Source organism: Rhinopithecus roxellana, chromosome 15 (genome assembly GCF_007565055.1).
Source record: "Rhinopithecus roxellana isolate Shanxi Qingling chromosome 15, ASM756505v1, whole genome shotgun sequence".
Lineage (NCBI taxonomy): Eukaryota > Metazoa > Chordata > Mammalia > Primates > Cercopithecidae > Rhinopithecus > Rhinopithecus roxellana.
In genome coordinates, this window is record NC_044563.1 from 125,526,366 (window position 1) to 125,549,968 (window position 23,603).

The 23,603-nt window shown below is 50.7% G+C and overlaps 1 protein-coding gene across 3 annotated transcripts in view; it reads left to right on the forward strand.

Moving 5' to 3' along the window:
- Nucleotides 1-22,123, forward strand: part of DRD2 (dopamine receptor D2) — a 66,461-nt gene extending 44,338 nt beyond the window's left edge. Inside the window, exons 2-8 of one of the 3 annotated variants that reach the window (XM_030918254.1) lie at nt 6,569-6,884; nt 13,357-13,466; nt 14,490-14,626; nt 15,877-16,067; nt 17,256-17,342; nt 18,835-19,162; nt 20,796-22,123. In XM_030918254.1, coding sequence (XP_030774114.1) covers nt 6,600-6,884; nt 13,357-13,466; nt 14,490-14,626; nt 15,877-16,067; nt 17,256-17,342; nt 18,835-19,162; nt 20,796-20,989 — 1,332 coding nt within the window. In that variant the 5' untranslated portion in view covers nt 6,569-6,599 and the 3' untranslated portion in view covers nt 20,990-22,123. Of the gene's footprint in view, nt 1-6,568; nt 6,889-13,356; nt 13,467-14,489; nt 14,627-15,876; nt 16,068-17,255; nt 17,343-18,834; nt 19,163-20,795 lie in introns of those variants that run through there. The other 2 variants (XM_030918255.1, XM_030918256.1) reach the window with 2 other exon arrangements.
- The last annotated feature ends 1,480 nt before the right edge of the window (nt 22,124-23,603 follow it).

Sequence of the window (23,603 nt, forward strand, 5' to 3'; positions counted from 1 at the left end):
CCTTAGGGGAGAGGCAGCCACCCCTGGAGTGAGGCCTGGCAGCTACAGGGTTAGATCATTGATCCTCCATCCCGGAGACACTGTCAAGTAGCTCAACCTGTAAGAGCTGGGAAATAACAGTGTCCATGCATGTTATTGGTGCTCATTAAGTTCTTGTTGACTGGGGACTGCGATTTGGAGCTTTTGTCAGCTTTTATGCGTGCTGCAGGGGTCACCTGGGAGAAAGATGGAGATGACATTTGGAGGGTGGTGAGCAAGTTGATCATATTTTCATAATCCCAAATCAAAATGCTTGTTTTTGACAACAACAGATTTTTAAATATAATGTGTCACTTTCTCTGAAAAAAATTTTCATGTGAGAATAATGCACCTCGGGTTATGTATTTAGCCAATCTCCATTTTAAAAAAAGAACAAGAAATTGGGACCATCATGGCAAATATAAGGTGCCATGTGTTATGTGGCTTTGCATTTTCCCTCCACAAGCTCCAGAGTGGACAAAGAACTCACCTGGCTTCTCTGGAGCCAGAACCAGCCCAGCATACCTGGAGCAGCACTGGGAACCTTTCCTCACTCCCCTACCACGAACACAAGCTCCAGCCAGGATGGAGAAGCTCCTCACTTGTGTATTCTCATGGGATGCCCCTTGGAGCCCAACAACCTGTGCAGTTCAGAGAAAGATGGACAAAAGGGAGGGATGGGCTGGAGCTACAGCAGGGAAGCCTGGGAACTCGGGCCTCTTGAGAAAATGCCAGCAGAGAAATGCTGGGAAGGCCCTGTATTGTTATCTACTCTACAATGCACATCCCCCTACCCCCACCATTTTAATGTCTTTGAAATCAGAATGCATTTTACAATGGACAACATCTTGGAGCTGTACTGGGGTTGGATAGCATTTTTTTTTTCTTTCCTAGTGGTACATAAAATAGTGGTGCATCTTCATTCGATTTTGTCTTAGAGTCTATGAAATGTGGTGATTAGTATGATAGTCATTGGCTATAGCAGCTGGGCTGAGAGAGCTGGATCTTCCAGGCCAGCAGCTGCCTCATCCCAAGGGTCACTTGGGTTTGTCCTGCAGCCAGGGCCCAGGGACAGTCTTTGTCTTTTCCTTCCTTTACTTCCTCCCAAGGAATTGGTGGCTGCATCTTGAAATCTGTCTCCCCTTCATCCAGCCGCCTACTTTTCAGGATGGGCCATAGGAGGCAGTGTGCCCAGGAGGACCTCAGACCCTCGTGAGCTGCATTTGAACAGCACTAGCCCCTTCATCTCACTGAGCCATTGGCTTGTGGTCTGATTGCTTGTTTCATTTCATTCTTTGGCTTGGTTTGATTTTTAAAGTTGACATTCTCGAGGGCTTACCTGTGCCTGGCACATGGCCATGAGTCATCTTACTTAATACTCACAATTGTTGTTATCTCTATTTTGCATATGGGAAAACCGGGCTCAGGAAAGCCAAATCATCTGGCTGAGGCCCCAAAGTTAGTAGGTGGTAGAGTTGGGACTTGAACCCAAGTTTTTTAGTCCTCAGCTCGAATGTCATACTAGCACCTCTCAGGCTAGAGTACCTCCTCTGTGGCAGTGGATTTGCTGATGTCTGAATTCCTGCTCAGCTTGATATTTATACAGTGAGAGCCAGCCAGGCAACCCCTGCTTGTAAGAGATGCCAGCCCCAATTAGATAAGGTGCTGAAGACACGATAGAAACCAGGGCTGACACCAGGTGTTAAAGATAGCCCTGTACCAGCCGGGCTCGGTGGCTCACGCCTGTAATCCCAGCACTTTGGGAGGCCGAGGCGGGCAGATCACGAGGTTAGGAGATCGAGACCATCCTGGCTAACATGGTGAAACCCCATCTCTACTAAAAATACAAAAAAAAATTAGCTGGATGTGGTGGCGGGCACCTGTTGTCCCAGCTACTGGGGAGTTTGAGGCAGGAGAATGACATGAACCCGGGAGGCAGAGCTTGCAGTGAGCCCAGATTGCGCCATTGCACTCCATTCTGGGCGACAGAGTGAGACTCTGTCTCAAAAACAAAAAAAAAAAAAACAAAACAAATTAACAAACAAAAAGCCCTGTACCAAGGTACTTATAGGGGTTACAGGTATTTAGGCATTTGCCATGTTTTCCCTTTTTTTCTGTAATATAAATATACTACATTTGTATTAGCAACAAAAAACAACAAGAACAACCAATAATAAATAATAGATTAGAAAATCAAATGCGTGAGGCCTTTCTCAGAACTTGGGTACAGGGACTCTCCCTCACCCTGCAGAAGTAACCAGCGCTCCAGAGAATGAATGCTCACCCTCAACCCCACTCTGACCTGCAGTGCTCACATTTGCCATCTACATTGTGCTCATAATTTTAAATCCTAGACTAGGTATGGCTCATGCCTGTAATCCCAGCACTTTGGGAAGCCAAAGAAGGAGTATCTCTTGAGGCCAGGAGTGTGAGACCAGCCTGGACAACATAGTGATGAGACCCCTATCTCTAAAATTAGCCAGGCATGGTGACACATGCCTGTAGTTCCAGCTACTCAGGAGGCTGAGGTGGCAAGATCACTTGAGGCCAGGAGTTGAGGCTGCTGTGAGCTATGATTGTGCCACTGCACTCCAGCCTGGGTGGCAAAGTGAGGTTCTGTCTCTATTAAAAGAAAATTAAATCCCAGTTTACATCCTCCTCCTCCAGAAAGTTCTCCACAAACACCCCAGCCACACTCATGTGCATATGCTCCTGAACATCAACTGTAGTAGACACTGTGGAGTGCCGCCCAGATCCCCCTGCAGGACCACAGCCCTCATCTCCAACTACTGGGAGTGTTGGCAACTGCCAGTTCTGGGTAACTGCCCACTGCTGAGGAGAGATGCCTCTTTCAAGGCCACACTGCTTTCCCTGGGACAGCTACAAGCTATGACATCTATGAGAGGGGATTAAAGGCCCTACCCTGTTGCCCTCATTTTGGCAACTGGTAGGGTGCCCTGTGGGGTCGCCCGATGCCTTTGTAGTGACTTCTCCCTCTGGCCTGTCCTGCTTCCTCACTCCTTTGCACATCTTGATCCTGAGAGCACTCCCCAGTACATTTCCCGCAGGCTGATTTCCTCTTCAGAGTCTACTTCTAGGGACCTGTATTAGTCTACTCTCGCTGCCGTGATAAAAATACCACAGACTGGGTGGATTAAACAACAGAAATCTATTTCCTCACAGTTCTGCAGGCTGGGACGTCCCAGATCAAGGTATCAGCAGGACTGATTTCACTTAAGGCCTCTCTCTGTGGCAGTAGATGGCTGTCTTCTTGCTGCATTCCCACATGGTCTCTCCTCTGCGCGCGCATCCCTGATGTCTCTTTTTATGTCCAAAGTGCCTCTTATAAGGACTCCTGTCAGAATAGGTTAGGACCCACCCTAAGGGTCTCATTTTAACATAATCACTTCTTTAAAGGCCCTGTATCCTAATGCAGTCACATTCTGAGGCACTGGAGGTTAGGACTTCAGTATATACATTTTGTGGGTTGAGGGAAGAGCATAGTGCAGACTGTAACAGGACCCAGCGTGCAGCATCTATGGCACCCTCGGGTACCTTTCAAGTGGGAAGGGGTTTTCTTCCCAGTTGCACTAACAGAGCTTTGAATTCAGCAAACGTCTGTTGAATACATACTGCCCGCAAACCGCAGTCAGGAGTTGGAAAAGAACAAGATGGTATGTTTTTCTGTTGTTGTTCATTCCAAGAACAAGAGGAGGAATGAGCAAGACAGATTGTAACTCTTGTGACGTCTACATCTCAGTGAAAAAAAGAGACTCCTAAATAGGTGTCTCCTGCAGCACTGGGGTGTGTTTCAGTGCTGCAGGACCCTGCAGAGGATGGGTGATGGCTCAGGCAGGAGGACATGGGTGGATTCTAGGGCAGGAGGATTCTGGGCAAGACTCGCTTTGAAGGATGCATAGGGACTGGAAAAGCAGAGGAAAGGGAAGTGAAGGGAAGAGTTTTCCAAATCCCTTTCTCATTTGTAAAGTAGGGATAATAATTAGACAAGATCAGGCATGTTCCAGGTAGTACGGCCATAGACAGGGAAAATAATTAAAAGCCTCTGACAGTTGTTTTGAGGATAAATGCGACAGTATATCAAAAAAACTTAGCAAACTATAAAACCTTTTACAAGTATATGATGCTATCATCAGCAGCAGGGAGTTGGGGGAGAAGCTGAGAGCGATGGTCAGGATGGGGGCAGTGAGTGTGCCTCACACGCCTCAGGCCCCTGACACTGCTTTGCACAGTGCTTTATGCCCAGCAGGTTCAATAGATGCTGATTGAGTAAATGAATGTCAGAAGCAGCCCAAGGCGCCTGATCAATACATACATGCAGGCCTCCCGCTGTGGGCTCCAAATGGGAAGAGGGCGCAGTTGGCTTTGCAGAATACAGCATCAATATGACACATGCTTCATTACCTTAGAACTGGAAGATTTGCTGCATGGTGGCATTCCATGTCACCCCACATGGAATTAGGCACTTTGCTTTTCCCCAAGGCTCCAGAGTGATGGTGGTGGGTAAGACATGATCCATACTCTTCTACTAAAGCTGGAAGAGTGGGTGTGTCAGACAGGGATGAGAGTGTGGAGGTTGGGCAGACCCTTTTCCACCATCCCTTCTGACCCACTGCAGGAGGTGTGCCCTGTTCATTGATTGGACATGGCATCACATTCATCCCAAATGGCATCAATTGGCGGTTTTCAGTTTGGGGTAGCAAACTACCTGGAAGTCATGTGCTTTGTATGGAATGCCTTGGAATGCAGATAAGTTTAATTCTATTGTGTAAAATAAGAAGACTTTTGTTAGCTGAAAAGCCAACTATATTATCCGTGTATTATGCTTCAGTCACAACCAAAACTCAGGCTGTCAAGTTTATCAACTCCTGATGCCTCCCAACTCTGCTCCTGTGCCCCTGTGGTCCCTTTTCTCTGTGAATATGCCACACCAGCCTCCCAGAGCCCCAGGCAGAAATCCTAGCATTACCCTCGACTTCTTATCTCCCTGCTTGTCCCATACCCACTTTTGCCCCACACCTATCCAAGGACCAAGGACCATGAAATTGACTTCCAGTTTAACCGCTGATTCTGAACAGGTCTCTCCATCCTCATTCCCACTATCTTTATTCAGATGACCACAATTTCTAACCTAAATTACAGCCAAAACGTCACTCCCCTCTGAGCTCTGTTCTACACCATACACCTTTCTAGAACACCAGTCCAATAGGGTCATGTCTCTGGGCCCAACCTCTCAGTGACTTTCCAGCTGACAAGACCCAATCTGGCCTACAAATGTCCCTGCAGTTTAATTATCCTCAGCATTACTGCCATACCCTACATTTTTGGCCAAACAGAATTGTTTGCTGTTTGATGATTTGGGCCATGTCATATTGTCTCTCTGGAACACACCCCCCTCAACCTCTCTCATTTAGCAGGCTAAGTTCTCCTTCTACTTCATCCCAGATGATACTTACTTCAAGACATCTTTCCCCTCCATGGGATGAGATGCCCATTCTGCAGGGCCCTCACTGCCTGCATCCTGCCAAACCTCATCATCTCTTATCTGGATTCCTGTTACAGTCTCCCAGCTGGTGTCCTGCTTCCACTCTGGGCCCCTCCTCTTCATTCTCCACAATGCTATCAGCATCACCTATTTGAAAGGCAAATCTGATTATGTGGCTCCTGCTGCCCTTAGGATCAAGTATAAACTCCTAGCATGACTTTTATCGCCCTCTATGATCTTGCCTATTGCAACCTCCCCAGACTCAACCCTTGCCAGGTCCCTCCGCATCATCTATCCAGAATCTCTTTCAGGCCCTCCACCTGTTTTCTATCTCTGTGCTTTGCATATACTGCTTCCAATGTCTAGACCTTCCACTGACTCCCAGTTCTTTACCTGGCTAATTCCTACACATCCTTCAGGTGTCTGTCTGTTGAACATGACTTCTTCCAGAAAGCCTTCCCTGAATACCTGAACTTTCCTGAATTTCCTGAATACCTGAGGTTATGTATCTCTCTCCCTGTTCCATTTCCTACTAACTATCACCCATAGATGTAATTGCTTGATTAATTGGCTGTTGTTTCTCCTAGAATGTGATCTGCAGAGCCATGTATATTTTGTTCCTGCTTATATTTCTAGAACTATATAGAACAATGCTTAATAAATATTTATAGAATCAAGAATGAATGAATACCCATTTCTGTTTCGATGACTGGAAGGTAGCAAGCCTGGTTCACTCAAGTATGTGGGGCATGGATCATGCTTAAGAAGTGTTTGTTGAAGGAATAAATAAATGATGGATCAGCTCTGTTCAAGCTCATCTTATATGTTTAAAAAAATTTGTGCTTGCTCATTTGTCCTACTAGCTGTAAAAACTTGCTAGCAAAAGAGTGGCAGAAGGCCCAACATTTTAAGAAAATTCTTAGCCATAAACCTTAAAATCCCGAGTTGGAGAATTCTCATTATTAAATGCCAGGAGTTGGTCTTCTCCCTGGAGACCACTGCAAAAGGCCCTCCCACTGACACCCTGTGTCCGGTTTTCCTGGCCAGAGCCTGGCCACCCAGTGGCTCCGCCGCCCCGATGGATCCACTGAATCTGTCCTGGTACGATGATGATCTGGAGAGGCAGAACTGGAGCCGGCCCTTCAACGGGTCGGACGGGAAGGCAGACAGACCCCACTACAACTACTATGCCACGCTGCTCACCCTGCTCATCGCAGTCATCGTCTTCGGCAACGTGCTGGTGTGCATGGCCGTGTCCCGCGAGAAGGCGCTGCAGACCACCACCAACTACCTGATCGTCAGCCTCGCGGTGGCCGACCTCCTCGTGGCCACACTGGTCATGCCCTGGGTCGTCTACCTGGAGGTAGGTGGGCCCCCCGCTTGCTCCAGCACTTTCTCCAGCAGGGCCCTGCCCTGGACACTGGGGACTTTAGCTCCCCACTGGCTTTTACCAGTGAGTTTCCTGGTGCTTCCCCAGGTGGTTTTTCCTTCATTCTGGGCTTACTTTTTCTCCTTTCGAAACCGGTAGATTGTTTGCTTAATAATCGTAACTACCAATTGTAAAGTGCTTGCTAAGTGCTGGGCCTCATGTAAGGACTTTAAACATAGCGTTTTTCTGTATAACCCTCACAGCAGCTCAGAGGCTGGCATTATTGCCACCATTTTGCAGTTGATAAACCAGGTGGTCAGAGAAGTTGAGTGACTGCTGCAGCATCACACGCTGGCAAGTCCAAGCTGGAACTCTGGCCTCAGAGTTAGCTCCTTACGTCATATTGGAAATAGGAGTAACTGGCGAGGATCCCCAAGGAGGGGCGTGTTTATGCTTCCAGGCCCCTGAAACCTTCATTCCCATCTCCCCACTTCAGAAATGGGGCTGCTGCTCTATGCTCCCCATATCACCTCTCCTTCCCGCAGCTTATTCTGGGGCCCTGTCCAGGACCTCCAGGTAGAGGCTGCCATGGACTATGCTGTAGCCCTTTTGTTAGGAATCATTGTATAGTCACTCATTTCTCGGTCCAGCTCTGCACCTCAAAATGGGGAGTAGGCAGCACAGTCTAGACACTGTACCTGATGCATTGCTGACACAGACGCAGTGAATACTCTTGGTAACCCTGGGAGTCCATGTTACTCTTCTCACTTTACAAACAGTGGCTCACGCCTGTAATCCTAGCACTTTTGGAGGCCAAGGCAGGCAGACCATGAGGCCAGGAGTTCAAGACCAGCCTGGCCAACATGGTGAAACCCCATCTCTACTAAAAATACAAAAATTAGCCAGGTGTGGTGGCACACGCCTGTAATCCCAGCTACTTGGGAGGCTGAGGCAGGAGAACTGTTTGAATCTGGGAGGCGGAGTTTGCAGTGAGCTGAGGTTGCACCATCGCACTCCAGCCTGGGTGACAGAGTGTCTCAACAAACATAAAATTAAAATAAAAATTAAAATTAAAAAAATAGGAAATAGAGGCTTTGGAGAAGAAGTTGCCTTTCTTCACCCAGGTCACAGGGAGAAATGCTGTTGGAGAAATCCCAAAGCAGATATTCTTCTCCAGGAAGACAGCTTCAGAGCCAGCAAGCAGATGTGGGAGCATTTAGGGATCATCAGTGGGCACAAGCCGGATCCTGCCGCTTTCTCTGCCTGGCTTTCTAGGGTGGCCTGTCCAAGGCTGAAGCAACCTGGGAGTCTGGGTGCATGGGAAGGCATGGGAGCAGGCATTTAGGAAAGTGCCGGTGCTCTGCCCACTGAACCGTTACCTTCCTGCCCTGAGCAGAAGAGGAATTGACCAGTGCCTCTGAGGCCATCCCTGCCTGTAGGGAAGGGGTTGTTGAAAGAAAATGCCAAAGCTTTGTAGGTTTAAACAGAGGAGACATCTAGATGAGGAAGCTCAGGTGAGGAGGTGAGACTGGTGGAAAGTAGCTCACCTTCCTGTCCCCGGGCCCCCAAGGGGCTCGTGCGCTTACTGTTGTCACCACCACCCTGACCCCAAGGGAGCTCTGATCCATCACCCCTTGGTTTACTACAGCCAACGCAGGCTGCAAGTTCCAGAATGACCTAATTGGATATTAAGGAAGAGCCAAAAGGAAAAACAAATACAAAACCACATACAAATATTCAGTTGACACAGGCCAGGAGTCCAATTCCCCCTGGATCCATGTTTATGAGGGCCCCTAGACTCTGTCTATGCCTTCTTAATTCTTACACTTGATCCTCTCCTTCTTCCCTCTTCCAAAGGATGTCCTAGATCTCAGACCATAGGGGAAAATGGCAGAGCAAACAACCTCTCTGTGACTCAGTTTCCTCATCTAGAAAATGCAGATAATAGTATCGTACAGCATAGCATTGTTGAGGATCAAATAAATTGATGTATTAAAAGTGATTAGAATGTACATGGCTCACAGTGAGCACTACGTAAATGTCAGCCATGGGCGATGATGATTAAGATGAAGATGACAATAGACATCCAGCACTGCTCCACATAGGGAGGACTCCTCATTCCTCTTCACTGCCCCATGGGATAAAGAGGAAGGAGAGAGTACTCCCTATGTTCACCCCAGGCAAGTAGGTACCCTCTTCCCAAAGGAATGTGTGTTCTGCCCGGGGCTCTGGGCATGGCTTCTGTTGGCTTCCAGACCCCCTGTCTCTACCCAGATACTTGGGTAGGGACAAATCCATACATGGGCTATAGGGGGTTCTCAGGAACCTATAAGTCTTTCAAACAGATCCTTTAAACATGCTTGTTCACCTTATTTTAAAGGTGAAGCTGAGTGTGTCAGGGGAGGAGGGTGCAGAAGCCGTTCTCACAGGGCAGGGCTCAAACTCTCCCACAGCATCTCATCAAACTAGAGCTGGGCACTGAGCCTTGTTTAATGGACATTATCTCAGAGATTTGTTGTCCCTAGAGAATGTCCCAGGTGGCGTCTCACCTTGCCCTGATGTCCTGTCAGCACACCCTGCACTGTCTCCTCTTTAAGACATGTTCTTGTCATCCAGACTTTTTCCTCCTGTTCCATTTCCAGCAATGCCATGCCAGCACCTGTCTGGCTTAGGACTAGGTGTGCATTATTTATCTTGTTCAGTGTACAAAAAGCACACTGGTTTTGGAGTAAGAGGACCAGGTTCAACTCCCAGCTCTACTCCTTTCCATCTAGATGCTATGGGAAGAGTTCCTGATGTCCACATGTGCCATTCCATGTTAGCCTCACAACCCTTTAAAGACGGGCTTCCTGTGTGCATTTATTTTCTAGATGAGAACAGGAGACTGAGAAGATGAACAAAGATCTCAGAGTTATTCATTCACTCAGTCAGCATTGACTGAGCACTCTGAGGTCTTACCCCAATCCTTGTGCAATGGGCTAAGGCACTGGCCTGCTGGGGATGCAGAGGTTGACAGGGCTCCTACAGTGCAGCCTGCTGCAGGTGACAGTGGAGCAGTCCCCATAGGAGGTGTGGGGCATGTGGCCCAGCATGGGGATGTCAGGGAAGACTTTCAGGGAGAAGTGATGCTTTAGGAAAAATTATCCAGGAGAGGGAGGGAGACCCTTGCATTCTCAACAAAGCCACCCAGCAGGGAGAGGGAGTAGCTGGCTGGAGGTACGGAGGAGAGGTGGTCATGTCATTTGCCTCTGAGGCTTACTGTCTGCATTCTAAGACATGAGCGTCAAGTGGTTGGAACAGTCCCGACACATGGTAAATCCTTAGTATTATTATAGTTATTAGGACTTAGCTGAGCCAGCTCAGGGCCCATACTGCAGATCTCAGCTTTATGTGAGCAAAAGCATTAAGAAATGATGCCTGGGTGCCTGGGAGTATGAAGAAAAGAGCCTTGGGTTCAACTAGCAAACCTGGGACCACTCCTTCCTCTGCTACTAAACCACCAAGTGATCTTGTTCTGTTTTCTTCTCTGACCCTCCCTAGTTTTGTGCACCCTTGAAATAATCATCTTTCTTTTTCACACCTCATGCTTATCAAGTGCTTGTCACATAATTACCTCCTACTTTGATAAGCTAGATGGTCCCTTCCAGGACAGCTTAGGAGAGAGCATGGGGTGTGATGCTTCAGATTCCAGCTCTGCTGCACACCTGCTGGGTGAACTTGGCCCCGTTACACGGCCTCTCTGAGCGTAAGCTCCCTCACCTATGAATGGGATAAGCAAGCCTTTCTTGTAAAAGTTTTAAGAACTGTACATGGGATAAAGTGCCATGCCCACAGTAGATGTTTTACAGGACAGTGGCCACCAGTGCATTTTCTTGAGTCTTTAAATTAGCAGCCCTAACTACTCTCCAAGGCAGCTTCCCCTGGGACCACAGAGGAAATCTCTTTGTTATTCTGGGCTCCAGATAGGCCAGTACAAGTACAGATTTAAGATGCCCATGAAGGCAGGACTGTGTCTGAATTGCTCACAACCGTGTCCAGGAGCCTAGGATAGAGCCTGGCACACAGTAAGTTGCTCAATAAGTGTTTGTAGGAAAGAAGGATGGTAGAGAGGAGCGAAGGAGAGGAGGAAGACAGGGAGGAAGGCCCTGATATCTCAACCTAGTTCCCCAGGGACCTGAAAGCGGCCCCCAAGTACCAGTCCTAGGAGGGGCTTCAAAGTGGGATGTAAACCAGGTGGCGCTGGTTCCCTGCCCAGTGGTACCCTAAAGGCACACTCTGTTTATTCCAGGAAAGCCCTTTATGTGCCCTCCTGCCTCCACCCCCAAACTAGACATCCAGCTGTCAGCTCCTGCCCACCTGGTCAGTGCAGCAGCACAGGGAGCCAGGAGAGGCCCTGGTACGAGGCCCCCATGTGAGCCCCTGGGAAGACAGTGCCGCATGAGAGGCTTGCTGTGTTCTGGGGCAAGCTGCTGTTTCTGCCACACAAGATGACAGCAGCTGCCTTGCCCATCATTGAGCTTAAATGCCAGCGTTTGGTTGGATGACTAGGAGCAGAAGAGAGGGCAGTGATCAGAATGAGCAAGGTTATAATTAGCCCTGCTGCCGAGCTGCACAGTGACACGCAGTCTGCCCTACTCCAGGCTGCGGGAGGGGGCTTTCCCGCTCCTCTCTGCTCCTATTGATAGAAGCCAAAGGTGCATCTCCCTGTCCTGACTCCATCCTCAGGGAACTGGGGCTGCTCCAAGCTTCCCGAGTGCTAGCGACAGTCTGCCATGTGTGCCTGTGTGTGAATGGGTGGTATGAGGTGGGGGGGCAGTGTGTGTGCATGTGTGTGTGTGTGTGCCTGTGTGCATGTGTGTATGAGAAACATGCTCCTGCCAGGAGCTAGACTCTTCATTTCCCATCCTACCAAGGACACAGCTCATCACAGCAACCCCTTTGCCCACCCCAGCTCACTCGGGTGTTCCTCGAGCACTAGCCCAGATCTGCCTTCGTTCGTTCTCTGGGTATAAGAAGTAACAGAAATTTCTTCTCTGTTTCATGGAGAGTCTTCATCTTCACCATTATTCTTAACAGATAATTTTGGGGCCCCGACTCTGCCATGTACTGCGCCTACCACTGAAGGGCTTGCCTGGTGCAGCCAGAGCCTGGGCCAGAGCAGGACCAGGAACTGAGCCCACAGGCCTTGGGGAAATCACTGCACTTTTCGGAGGCTCGGTTTCCTCACTGGTTCTCAGTTTCCTCATGGGCATTCTAAAATTTTACCTGGAACCTAATCTACAGAGGTATGGCTGAGTGACAACACAGGGAAGCCAGTGCCATTGGGAAGAGTTTAACGTGATGCACAATATCCCTAGAAGCCAGATGCTCGGCCTGCCATGTGGGGTGCAGGGGGAAGCAGCAGGACTTGGGTAAGGAGGCAGAATCAGGGACAAGGGAAAGCCCAGGCCACAGCCCTATTGGGGATCCCACAGGAAACTCAAGGCAGAGCAGATTAAACAGCCTAGGGGGCCAGGCACAGTGGCTCTCACCTGTAATCCTAGCACTTCGGGAGGCCGAGGTGGGCCAATCATGAGGTCAGGAGATCAAGACTAACCTGGCTAACACAGTGAAACCCTGTCTCTACTAAAAATACACAAAATTAGCCAGGCGTGGTGGCAGGCGTCTGTAGTCCCAGCTACTCGGGAGGCTGAGGCAGGAGGATGGCGTGAACCCGGGAGGCAGAGCTTTCAGTGAGCTGAGGTCGCGCCACTGCACTCCAGCCTAGGCGACAGAGCGAGACTGTCTCAAAAAAAAAAAAAAAAAAAAAAAAAGCAACCTAGGGTTGGCTAGTCTCAATCATCCTGGCAGGCTTTGGGCTATAGGGGTGATCTCTAGTTGTCTCTCTGGTACCTGAGATAATTTGGGACAAAGGAAATATTGGCTTGATGTGTGTGTGAGTTAGAGAAACAGGGTGGCTGGCTTGCATTTGAGAGGCATCCTAAGTCAGTCACTTTCTGTCTTCAGGAATTAACTAGCTCTGGGACGGGAAGTCTCTCTGTGGGTCTGCGAGGCTCTGAAGTGCCAGAATATCAGGAACAGAGAAAATAGAAAAATATAGTCAATATAGGTGTCTCTGTGATGAATGGATGCCAAATACACAAATACAGAATCTAAGAAAACACATAGGGTTAACAAAGATTGCAGAGATTAAGATTGAAAGTTGAGACCCACCGTATAAGTTGGCTATCTTTCTTCTAGCACAGTAATTGGCATTAAGTGGTCTTATGTATCTGCGAGAAGACGAGCGAGGGGCAAGGGCCTCAGACACCCAAGGGCATCATGCCCCATACCCCAGCTGAATGCCCGCAAGACTTGCAGCTGCCTCCTGAGTCTGTGACCTCATTGGCTCCAGGAGTACCAGTCTACAGGACCTAAGCTGATCTCCCCCTCCTGCTGTTCATCCATTATGTTGCTTTATCCCCAGGTGGTAGGTGAGTGGAAATTCAGCAGGATTCACTGTGACATCTTCGTCACTCTGGACGTCATGATGTGCACGGCAAGCATTCTGAACTTGTGTGCCATCAGCATCGACAGGTGAGCCCAGCCAGGGTGGAAGAGGTTGCTCTGGCCACTCACCATTCCCTCTGCCCCAGCTTTTCTCAAAGCCAGGCTGTGTCTGGTGTGTGTGGTGCTGTGCAGCTGGCTGTGTGCATGTGGGTCCGTGCGTTTGTGTGTATGGGCGTGCATGTGTGTATGTTTGGCTAGGAGAGCACACACTCCCTAAAGAGAAGCCATCTATGGGTAGTGGTGCTGCCAAGCATACTCAGACAGTGACTGGTATAAAAGGGAAATACTGTGATTCTGATGGAAGCCTTAGCTCTATCACCTCTTACTCACGTGACCTTGGGCAGCTCATGGACATTTTCAGAGCTCTCAGTTTCATTTTCTAGAAACCCACACTGATGACACCTGCGGCCCGGAGCTATAGTATCTGGTTATGCATTTTATGTCCTTAGCACATGGCCAAGGGTCCCAGGCCATGCACACCTTGCTGAGCCGCATCCTTGGAGCCTTCCACTAATTTGCACAGATATGACCCTACCTCCCTCACAGCATTCTTGGAAGATGAAACAAGTTAATGAATGAGAAGTGCCAGGTAAACAAATGTGATGAAGGATTGTAAACAATTGCCATTGTTAATTCCTAGTAACTAAGGCTTAAATCTTGCTCTGAGGGCCTGGCTAACAATTTATCAACAAACATTTCCACCTTTCATGGGCTCAGCACAAGTGCAGTGGGTACAGTTTCAAAGGTGGAAAGATCCAGGCCATGGTTCTTTGAAAAGCCTGAAATCTGAGTGGAGCTATTTAGAATAACAGATATGAGCCAAGAGTAAACAATAGCTCACCAGTAATTAAGTGTCTGGGCTTTGCCAACTGTCCTCGCCATCTTTGTTTGGGGACAGGAGGGAGGGTTGAGTTAGCATCTCAGGCAAGTTTCATAGAGGTGTGTCAACTTTTTAGCCCCAAGGAGTGAGGGTGCCTCTGGTGTGTGCATGTTGTGGAGTGAGGGGTCCCTGGGCCTGCACCCCAGATTCAGGGTCCCCCGCCCTTGCAGGTACACAGCTGTGGCCATGCCCATGCTGTACAATACGCGCTACAGCTCCAAGCGCCGGGTCACCGTCATGATCGCCATCGTCTGGGTCCTGTCCTTCACCATCTCCTGCCCACTCCTCTTCGGACTCAACAACACAGGTACGTTCTGCTTTTGTTTGCCTGGGGCTCGGCTGGCCCTGGGCCCCTGCTCCCTCAAAGGGCCCTGAGGGAGCAGAGTTCCTGGCACAGATATGGGTGGAGGCCCAATGGGGGCCTATCGCCACCCTGGACTGAGTCCAGGCTACGTGTCCTGGGCCAAGCCCAATTCAAGAATTGTCCTAGGTTGGCAGAGAGGAAACTGTGGTCCAGGACACAGCGGAGTTGGATAAGGAGTGGGGATAATGGTTCAGGGGGATGTCTGGGAATTTTCAACTTTGTTTATTAAGTTGAAGAGGCAAGACGTGCTTCACAAACTGCATGTGTATATATGTGCACATGCACATGGGATAGGGGAGGCTTACTGGGCTTCCATCTGCCCCTGACAATGGTATTTTTGTAATGAAGTTGCAGCCCTCAGGGCCCGTTAAACCCAGGCCAGGCCTGAGTCACCTGGAGCAGGAAAGCTAGAAGCGAACAGGAGGTGAACTGACCACGTGCCCATTTCTGTGGGAGGCAGAGTTAGGAGTGTCTCAGACAGAGAGAACAAAAAGCCCCCGACAGCGTGGAACTTTCTCTCATCAGGGAGGCAACAGCGATGGCAGGTGTGCACCTCTGGAGATCGTAACAACATAGGATACAGTGAAGCCTTGAAAATGTGTGGTTCAGTATCTATTATAAGCATCACAGGAATTCGAAGTGGGAATAGCACTAAACATACTTGGATTAATGCAGGAAGGCCCTGAGATAGAGGACAGGCATCTGGTAGACCTGGAGTGCACACAAACATGAAACACATAGGAACACAAGTGAGTTCAACAAACAGAGCCAAGTTATCTTGCTGCAAACATTAAAAGGTAGCCAACCTCTCCCAAGACACAGGTCAGACTAAAATGATGGTTTACTCTTTTAAAAGTTTTTTTGTGTCATTCCTTCTGGATACTCCAGCTTCACTTTTTATGCCCAGACATGACAAAACTAATGACGAAGTAATGAGGGAATAGTAATGGAAAGACTTGGGAGCAGTCCATCATCATAGCTTAGCTTTTTGCTCACAACATGTTTTTAATACTCTGGTTTCTGCTGTGCGTTTATATATATCTAAGATGACCAGGCAGCCTTAAACATCTAGTCGCATTCATGTTCTCTGTAAAATCGCTCCTCATTCCTGGAAGGACATGAATGGGCTCTTGTGGAATTATGGCCCAGTGGGCGCGCTGACTCCCTGCCCACCTGGGCTCTCCCTCCCTCAGACCAGAACGAGTGCATCATTGCCAACCCGGCCTTCGTGGTCTACTCCTCCATCGTCTCCTTCTACGTGCCCTTCATCGTCACCCTGCTGGTCTACATCAAGATCTACATTGTCCTCCGCAGACGCCGCAAGCGAGTCAACACCAAGCGCAGCAGCCGAGCTTTCAGGGCCCACCTGAGGGCTCCACTAAAGGTCTCAAGACACCCCCCACCAACTCCAAGTGTCCCCACCTAACCATTACCAAGAGGGTTCATCCTATGCTCAGGTGGGGGTTTGGGACACCTCAGCAAGGGTTAGGTCTAGGCTAAAGGAACTCCCAGGAGCTGGGGAAGGGCAGATTTTGAAGGCATGGACCTCAGCGGAGCAATCTGAGTCTCCAGGAGAGGGAGGCAGGGTCCATGACACTCAACAACAGGGAGAAGTCTTTGCTTGGAGATCTTTGTGACTGAAGGTGGCAACTCTTGCTTGGTACCCCCGTGGGCTCCTCTCTTCCTTTTTTCTGGTTTCTCTGTCTCATTTTAGCTTCCTCTGACTCCTCCATCCTCTTTCCTTTACCTTCCATACTCTCTGTCCTCCCCTCCAAACACACATCCCTTTTCCTGACTTTCTCTCCACTATGCCTCTCCTCTGCTGCTCTTCCATTTTCCCCCGATGTCTTGTGAATTCTCCCCTTCACTCAGTCCTTCACAGAAGGAAAGAGGATGGAGGAGGAAGGAAAGGAAAGGAAAGGAAAGGAAAGGAAAGGAAAGGAAAGGAAAGGAAAGGAAAGGAAAGGAAAGGAAAGGAAAGGAAAGGAAAGGAAAGGAAAGGAAAGGAAAGGAAAGGAAGAAACTAAAGGAAAGGAAAGGAAAGGAAAGGAAAGGAAGAAACTAAAGGAAAGGAAAGGAAAGGAAAGGAAAGGAAAGGAAAGGAAAGGAAAGGAAAGGAAAGAGGTGCCCACACAGAAGGAACAAGAGCTCTTGGGTTAGACACATCGGGTTCAGATCCTGTCACTGCCACTTTTTTTGCTGAGTGACCTTAGGCAAGTTGCTTAACTTCTCTGAGCCTGTTTCCTCATCTGTTAAATGGGAATCAAAATACCAGCCCCACAGGGTGGTCTTGAGGATTCCATGTGAGAAGGGATGTAAGTGTGCCTAGCACAGTGCCAGGCCCTTAGCAGGTGCTCCGTAAAAAACAAGGTCCTTGTGTCCCTCGTCCTACCTACCACTGTTTGTCTCATTCCAGCCTTCTCCCTTGCCCTAACTGCCTCCTCTGGCCCCCACCCTACTGATCTCTGAGCCCTTCTGCCCAGTCTGAGTTCCATGGACTGCTGCACTTTGGGTTTCTCTCCCTCGCCATCCCCACCACCTTGTGTGACCCATGTGCTGGCTCACTCCACAGGGCAACTGTACTCACCCCGAGGACATGAAACTCTGCACCGTTATCATGAAGTCTAATGGGAGTTTCCCAGTGAACAGGCGGAGAGTGGTAAGTGCTCAGGCCAGGGACCCAGAGCAAGGTCTTTCTGTCCCTAAGGAAGCCCACTGGCCATGGTTCTGAGACCTCAGAAGCTGGTCAATGGGAGAAACACCCCCAGAAACCCCCACCTTGCTTCAGCTGAAGGCAGACTCACTGTGCACACCTCCAAGGAGGCATGGAGTGAGACACCTTGGTTCTGCAAGGCATGGATGTGCACAAGAAAATGGTTGGCCATACCAACATAATAAAAATGATAATAATGGCTATTCGCATTTCTCAAACATCTACCATATCCCTATTATCTCATCAAATCCTCACCTCGACCCCGGGAGGTAAGTCTCTTTGATCGAACCGATCTTCAGTTGACAGAAGAGGAAACAGGCTCAGAGAGATTAGGCAACTCACCCATCTCAAGAGTTGGTGACACTAAGCCCAGACCTGTGTGACTCTGAAATCCACACCTGTGTTCTTTCCACTGACATGAGCTGCCTTATGGATGGGCAGGTTCTGGGGGAGGACGGAATAGAGCAACTGCAGGGACTGGTGGTGGAGCCGTCTGTGTACATAGAGCCCTCAGGTGCAGAAGCACAGCAGACCCCCACCTCTGCCAGGTGGTGGCTGTACCAGGATGCAAGCAGCAGGCATTCCATCCTCCAGAGGGATGGAGAACAGGGCCAGAGAACCCACAGAGGGCCACATACAAAATCCAGGTCAGGTGTCCTGCCTTCACCTGCACTGCAAGGACAGGACTCTAAGAAGCTGTTTAGGAGGCAGATGCCAAAACAGAGCCTCAGAGTCAGGGCCAAGGCAGCAGCCCAGTTACGCCACCTGGGCACATAGTGAAGCTGCACTTCAGAAGTTCAGACTAACACCTCCAAGGCCTCAAACAGGAGAACCTACGGAAGAACCCAGGAGGTCATGAGTGGATCCATGCCAGGGCCCTCTAGGTCACCCCAGCAGGGAAGATGTGGGGCGCCGGGGGTCAGCCCTTTGGCACCTGGATCAGTCTATCCAGGAGAATATGGAGCCCATGTGTGTATGCAGGTGCAGATACCCATGAAGTGGGAGCACTGGGCCCCTTGTTTGACAGGGAGAACAGGGGTGGCTGCCCTCTTTGCAGTCGGAACATGAGTTTCTGGAGGCAGGACCAAACATCATCAGCTCTTGACCCCAGCAGCCAGTGGGGCACCTGGCACTTTGCTAACAGTAAGTGTTGCTCAGGCTATAAGAGAGAAGTCCCTGGTACTCAGCCCCGGCAGAACAGAGGTGGGGTATTAAGGCTGCATGAGGATTGCCATGGGAAAAAGGACAGGGACAATCCTGCCAGGGCTGTCATGGGTCCTGGGTCCCATGCCTCAGTGACATCCTTGCTTCCCTGGCAGGGTGACCCTGTGGTGTCTGCAGGAATCTTCAGAGGGGGAAAGGGAGGGGCCAGTGAGATGGGAGGCTGATGCCTGGGAACTGGCCCGGCTTTACCCAGAGCCCTCTGCCTCTGGTGCAGGAGGCTGCCCGGCGAGCCCAGGAGCTGGAGATGGAGATGCTCTCCAGCACCAGCCCACCCGAGAGGACCCGGTACAGCCCCATCCCGCCCAGCCACCACCAGCTGACTCTCCCCGACCCGTCCCACCACGGTCTCCACAGCACTCCTGACAGCCCTGCCAAACCAGAGAAGAATGGGCATGCCAAAGACCACCACAAGATTGCCAAGATCTTTGAGATCCAGACCATGCCCAATGGCAAAACCCGGACCTCCCTCAAGACCATGAGCCGTAGGAAGCTCTCCCAGCAGAAGGAGAAGAAAGCCACTCAGATGCTCGCCATTGTTCTCGGTGAGTCGGCCCTGGCTGCTGGCCACAGCCGCGTCTGCGAAAGGTCCCATTCCCTGCCATGTCCTTCCTAACCATGGCTGCAGGATCATGGGGCTAGCGTTTCCTCAGGCACAGGCCAAGCCCATTGACATACAGACAGCCCTATTAGGTATGTTCTGTACTTGTGCTCACTTTACAGATGGGTAAACAGAGGTTTAGAATTTATAAAACCTGACCAAGAGGACCCGTGGTTTGAGCTCAGGTAGTCTGACTCCAGAGTCTGGGAATTTGATCAGTCTATTATGCTGGCACCAGAACCTCATGTGCCTGTGTGCCCAGGAAAGTCACTCTCTCTCTCTAGACTCCCCATCTGTATAGTAGGTTACTTCTCAGGGTTGTCATGACAATCCATTGGTGAAAGCATTTTCTAAGCTACAAAGCACTATCCGTATGTAAGTGTCATTATTATGGTTTTTATTACTATTGCTCTTGTTGAGGAATTGGGAAATTCAGTTCACTTCACTCAAGCAAGATTCCATAGGACCAGAGCTGTGAAAAATAAAAGGGATGTTGGGGAGTGGCCCCCAATCTAAATGAAAAGCAGCCCTTGTCCACAAAGCAGGATTTTTCAATAGAAGTCTAGAAAACCACGTGGTAAAGGTCAAAACCCAAAAGGTGGACTGATATGGGTGGCTGGGAAAAGGAGGGACCCCTGTGACTCTGTCTTCCAGGAAGCACCTGAATCCCCTTTGACTGCCTGATGATCCTGGGGCGTGAGTGGGGCAGCTGTTACCTCCCTTCTTTTATGAATGACAGCACTTGGTTCCGTGGGACCACTCATGATCATGGGACTGGGATGTGGTAGGCTGGGATTGGAGCCAGGCCCTCTGCTGCAGTCCACAGGGGCTCGGCCCTGTGGCCCTACTCTTCCCAGACACCATTCAGTCTCCAGGGATGCCTCCTGTGCCTGTAGGGCATTCCATGTACACACTGCTTCCAGGCTGAATGTCACACCTGCGCAGGAGGTCCTGGAAAAAGTGCACCCGAGTTAGGTGAGCAGAGCAGGTAGGCGGCCGCCCTGGGTGACAGGGCATAGTTCAAGGCAGGGATGAGCAAGTATGTACCCACCAAGACTGGGGAAATTGGGGGAAGGCTGGAGCAAGATCATTTGGGGACCTGGACAGGGCGGAGTTCAGCTCTCAGCTTCGCTGCTCAAGAGTGAGCGACCTTGGGTATATTGCAGAGCTGGTGTGAGCATTTTTCTTACGTACCTCATGGGGATGCTATAAGAACTAAGTGGCATTGGTCTATAGCCCTCAAAGATGACCTGGAAGTAGAGTAGATATATCCATTTCTACTGGCTAACCGGGGTCAGAATGGTAACCTTTTGGATTTATTGTTAACCCATGTACCCTTTCCTAAGAGGTGGGAAATGGACAAATGAGGAAAGTGAGGCTGAGGGAGCTGAAGGGATCCTTCACTGCAAGTGGGTGTCAGAGGCAGGTCTAGGATCCAAGACCGGGACTCCTCCTACAGTGCTGCTGTGGCTACAGCCCGCCGTCTTGGCATATGTGCCCGGGCACACTGGGTGCAGCTGTTCCCAGCCGTGCCTCCCCGGCCCTGGGGACCAGCCTGACCATGCCCTCTCCCTCAGGCGTGTTCATCATCTGCTGGCTGCCCTTCTTCATCACACACATCCTGAACATACACTGTGACTGCAACATCCCACCTGTCCTGTACAGCGCCTTCACGTGGCTGGGCTATGTCAACAGCGCCGTGAACCCCATCATCTACACCACCTTCAACATTGAGTTCCGCAAGGCCTTCCTGAAGATCCTCCACTGCTGACTCTGCTGCCCGCCCGCACAGCAGCCTGCTTCCCGCCTCCCTGCCCAGGCCGGCCGGCCTCACTCCTGCGAACCGTTGGCAGGAAGGCCCGGGTGGACCAGCCTCCTCTTCACCCCGGCAGGCCCTGCAGTGTTCGCTTGGCTCCGTGCCCCTCACTGCCCACACACCCTCACTCTGCCAGGGCAGTGCTAGTGAGCTGGGCATGGTACCAGCCCTGGGGCTGGGCCTCCCAGCTCAGGGGCAGCTCATAGAGTCCCCCCTCCCACCTCCAGGCCCCCTATCCTTGGCACCAAAGATGCAGCCGCCTTCCTTGACCTTCCTCTGGGGCTCTGGGGTTGCTGGAGCCAGAGTCAGGGCCCAGAGGCTCAGTTTTCTCTGTTTGTGGGGCTTGGCGTGGAGCAGGCGGTGGGGGGAGATGAACAGTTCACACCCTGCAAGGCCCACAGGAGGGAAGCAAGCTCTCTCGCCAAGGAGCCAGGCAACTTCAGTCCTGGGAGACCCATGTAAATACCAGACAGCAGGATGGACCCCAGAGATTCCCAAGCCAAAAACCTTAGCTCTCTCCCACACCCCAGTGTGGACCTCTACTTTCCTGGCGAGTCCGGACCCGCCTCATCCCGTTACAGCTCCCCAAGTGGTTTCCACATGCTCTGAGAAGAGGAACCCTCATCTTGAAGGGCCCAGGAGGGTCTATGGGGAGAGGAACTCCTTGCCCTAGCCCAGCCTGCTGCCTTCTGACGGCCCTGCAATGCATCCCTTCTCACAGCACTTACTGGCCAGCCTGGGGCCTGGCAGGGAGGTCAGGCCCTGGAACTCTATCTGAGCCTGGGCTTGGGGATGTCAGAGGTTCTTTGAGGGGCTGCCTCTGCGACACTCTGATGCAAAACCACTTTCCTTTTCTATTCCTTCTGGCCTTTTCTCTCTCCTGTTTCCCTTCCCTTCCACTGCCTCTGCCTTAGAGGAGCCCATGGCTAAGAGGCTGCTGAAAACCATTTGGCCTGGCCTGGTCCTGCCCTGAGGAAGGAGGGGAAGCTGCAGCTTGGGAGAGCCCCTGGGCCCCAGACTCTGTAACATCACTATCCATGCACCAAACTAATAAAACTTTGATGAGTCACCTTCCAGGACCCCTGGGTAGAAGGGAGCAGCACCACTTCCATGCTTGGCATTCAAGTGTAGCGAGACCCCTGTGTCTGCAGGGTCTAACTCAAGGAAAGCCAGGTCGCCCCCACTGCTCCACCTCCCCTGTTGCAGCTCCTGCTTCCTCTGAAGGACCCATTCTTTGCCCTGTCACCCACCAGGGAAGAGAAGCCTCTGTGGAAAAGTGGCCTTGGATGTACTGACATTGCCTGTGTCTGCCTGTGTCCGTTGCCCTGTCTTCTGTCCCGTGTCAGGATCCCCTTCCTCTAGGGCAGGCTGGGAGAAGCAGAGAAGGCCCCTGACCACTGCGGCCTGGACAGTTCTCCCTCCTCTCGGTCTCCAGGCGGGTCCCTAGCTCCAAGTCTTCTGGGGCCACAACTTGGTACTGCCCTGACAACAGAAACTTGACTTTCTACAAATGAAGCGTAAATCAACCCAGTGAGGGAGGAATATTCTTACCACCTTGAGAATAACTGCAGTGATGACAAACAAGGTGCCGGCACCCACGGGCTCAGGCTCTGGGGAGCTGTCAGGGCGTAATTTGCATGCTAAATACAATATTTTTAGCACCAAAGTTTGGAGCACTTAACTTGCCCTGAACAGTTAATTATGGACTTTGATCTTCTCCCTGAACCTAAAGGTAGCGCTAAGCCCTGGGAGAGGCTCCTGTCCCCAGGAGCACCCTGATTCTGGAAGGCATGCAAAACAGGCCCCTAGTCTAACTCAGGGAGACCAATGACCCAGTGACCATCTCCTGGGGAAAGCATCAGGTCCCCAAGAGGGCTAGAAGCCCCAGGTGCCCAACCCATCCCCATTGCACACATACCGTGCTCAAACTCTGTGAAAGATCTTGACCCAGATGGATGCTTAAAAGTACATCCCACGATTAGCAATCTTATGAGGGTATACAGGCTTATCAGATGTGAGGATTGGAAGAGATGACAGAGAGAAGCAGAGGAAAGAAGAAAGGGAGGGAGGGAGAAAGGGAGGGAGGGAAGGGAGACCCAGAGCAGAGTGAAAAGAGCATTGACAGGGAGCAGAGGGGAAGAGGGCAGGGCAGGGGCGGGAGGCGGGGCAGAGGAAAGTTGCCCACAGTTGTCACGAGGCTTCATGTCTTTCTGCCAGACAGCAGATTGACAGCTAGAGTTGGCAGGGGGAGGGCTGGGCTCCACCCTCTCTCCCCCCTCAGCACTTCAGGGGCAAAGAAATGGGAGGAGTAGGACCCGACACGACACGGGAACACAAGGTGGAAGGGGGTGGCCCAGGTTCTGACTCTCTCCAGAGAGGTCCTGACGATGGTCTCTTGCTCTTGACGACAGGGTGGAAAGGAAGCCTCCAGTTTTCACTCCTCTTTGCCTTTCCCTAGGTTTCTGTCTGTGCCTGTGCCACTCTGTAGAGTGCCTTTTAATCAAAGGATCATTCATTTGCCTTTACAGCAGATAGAGTCTGCACCCTTGCCCCCTGCCCTGCCCTTTCC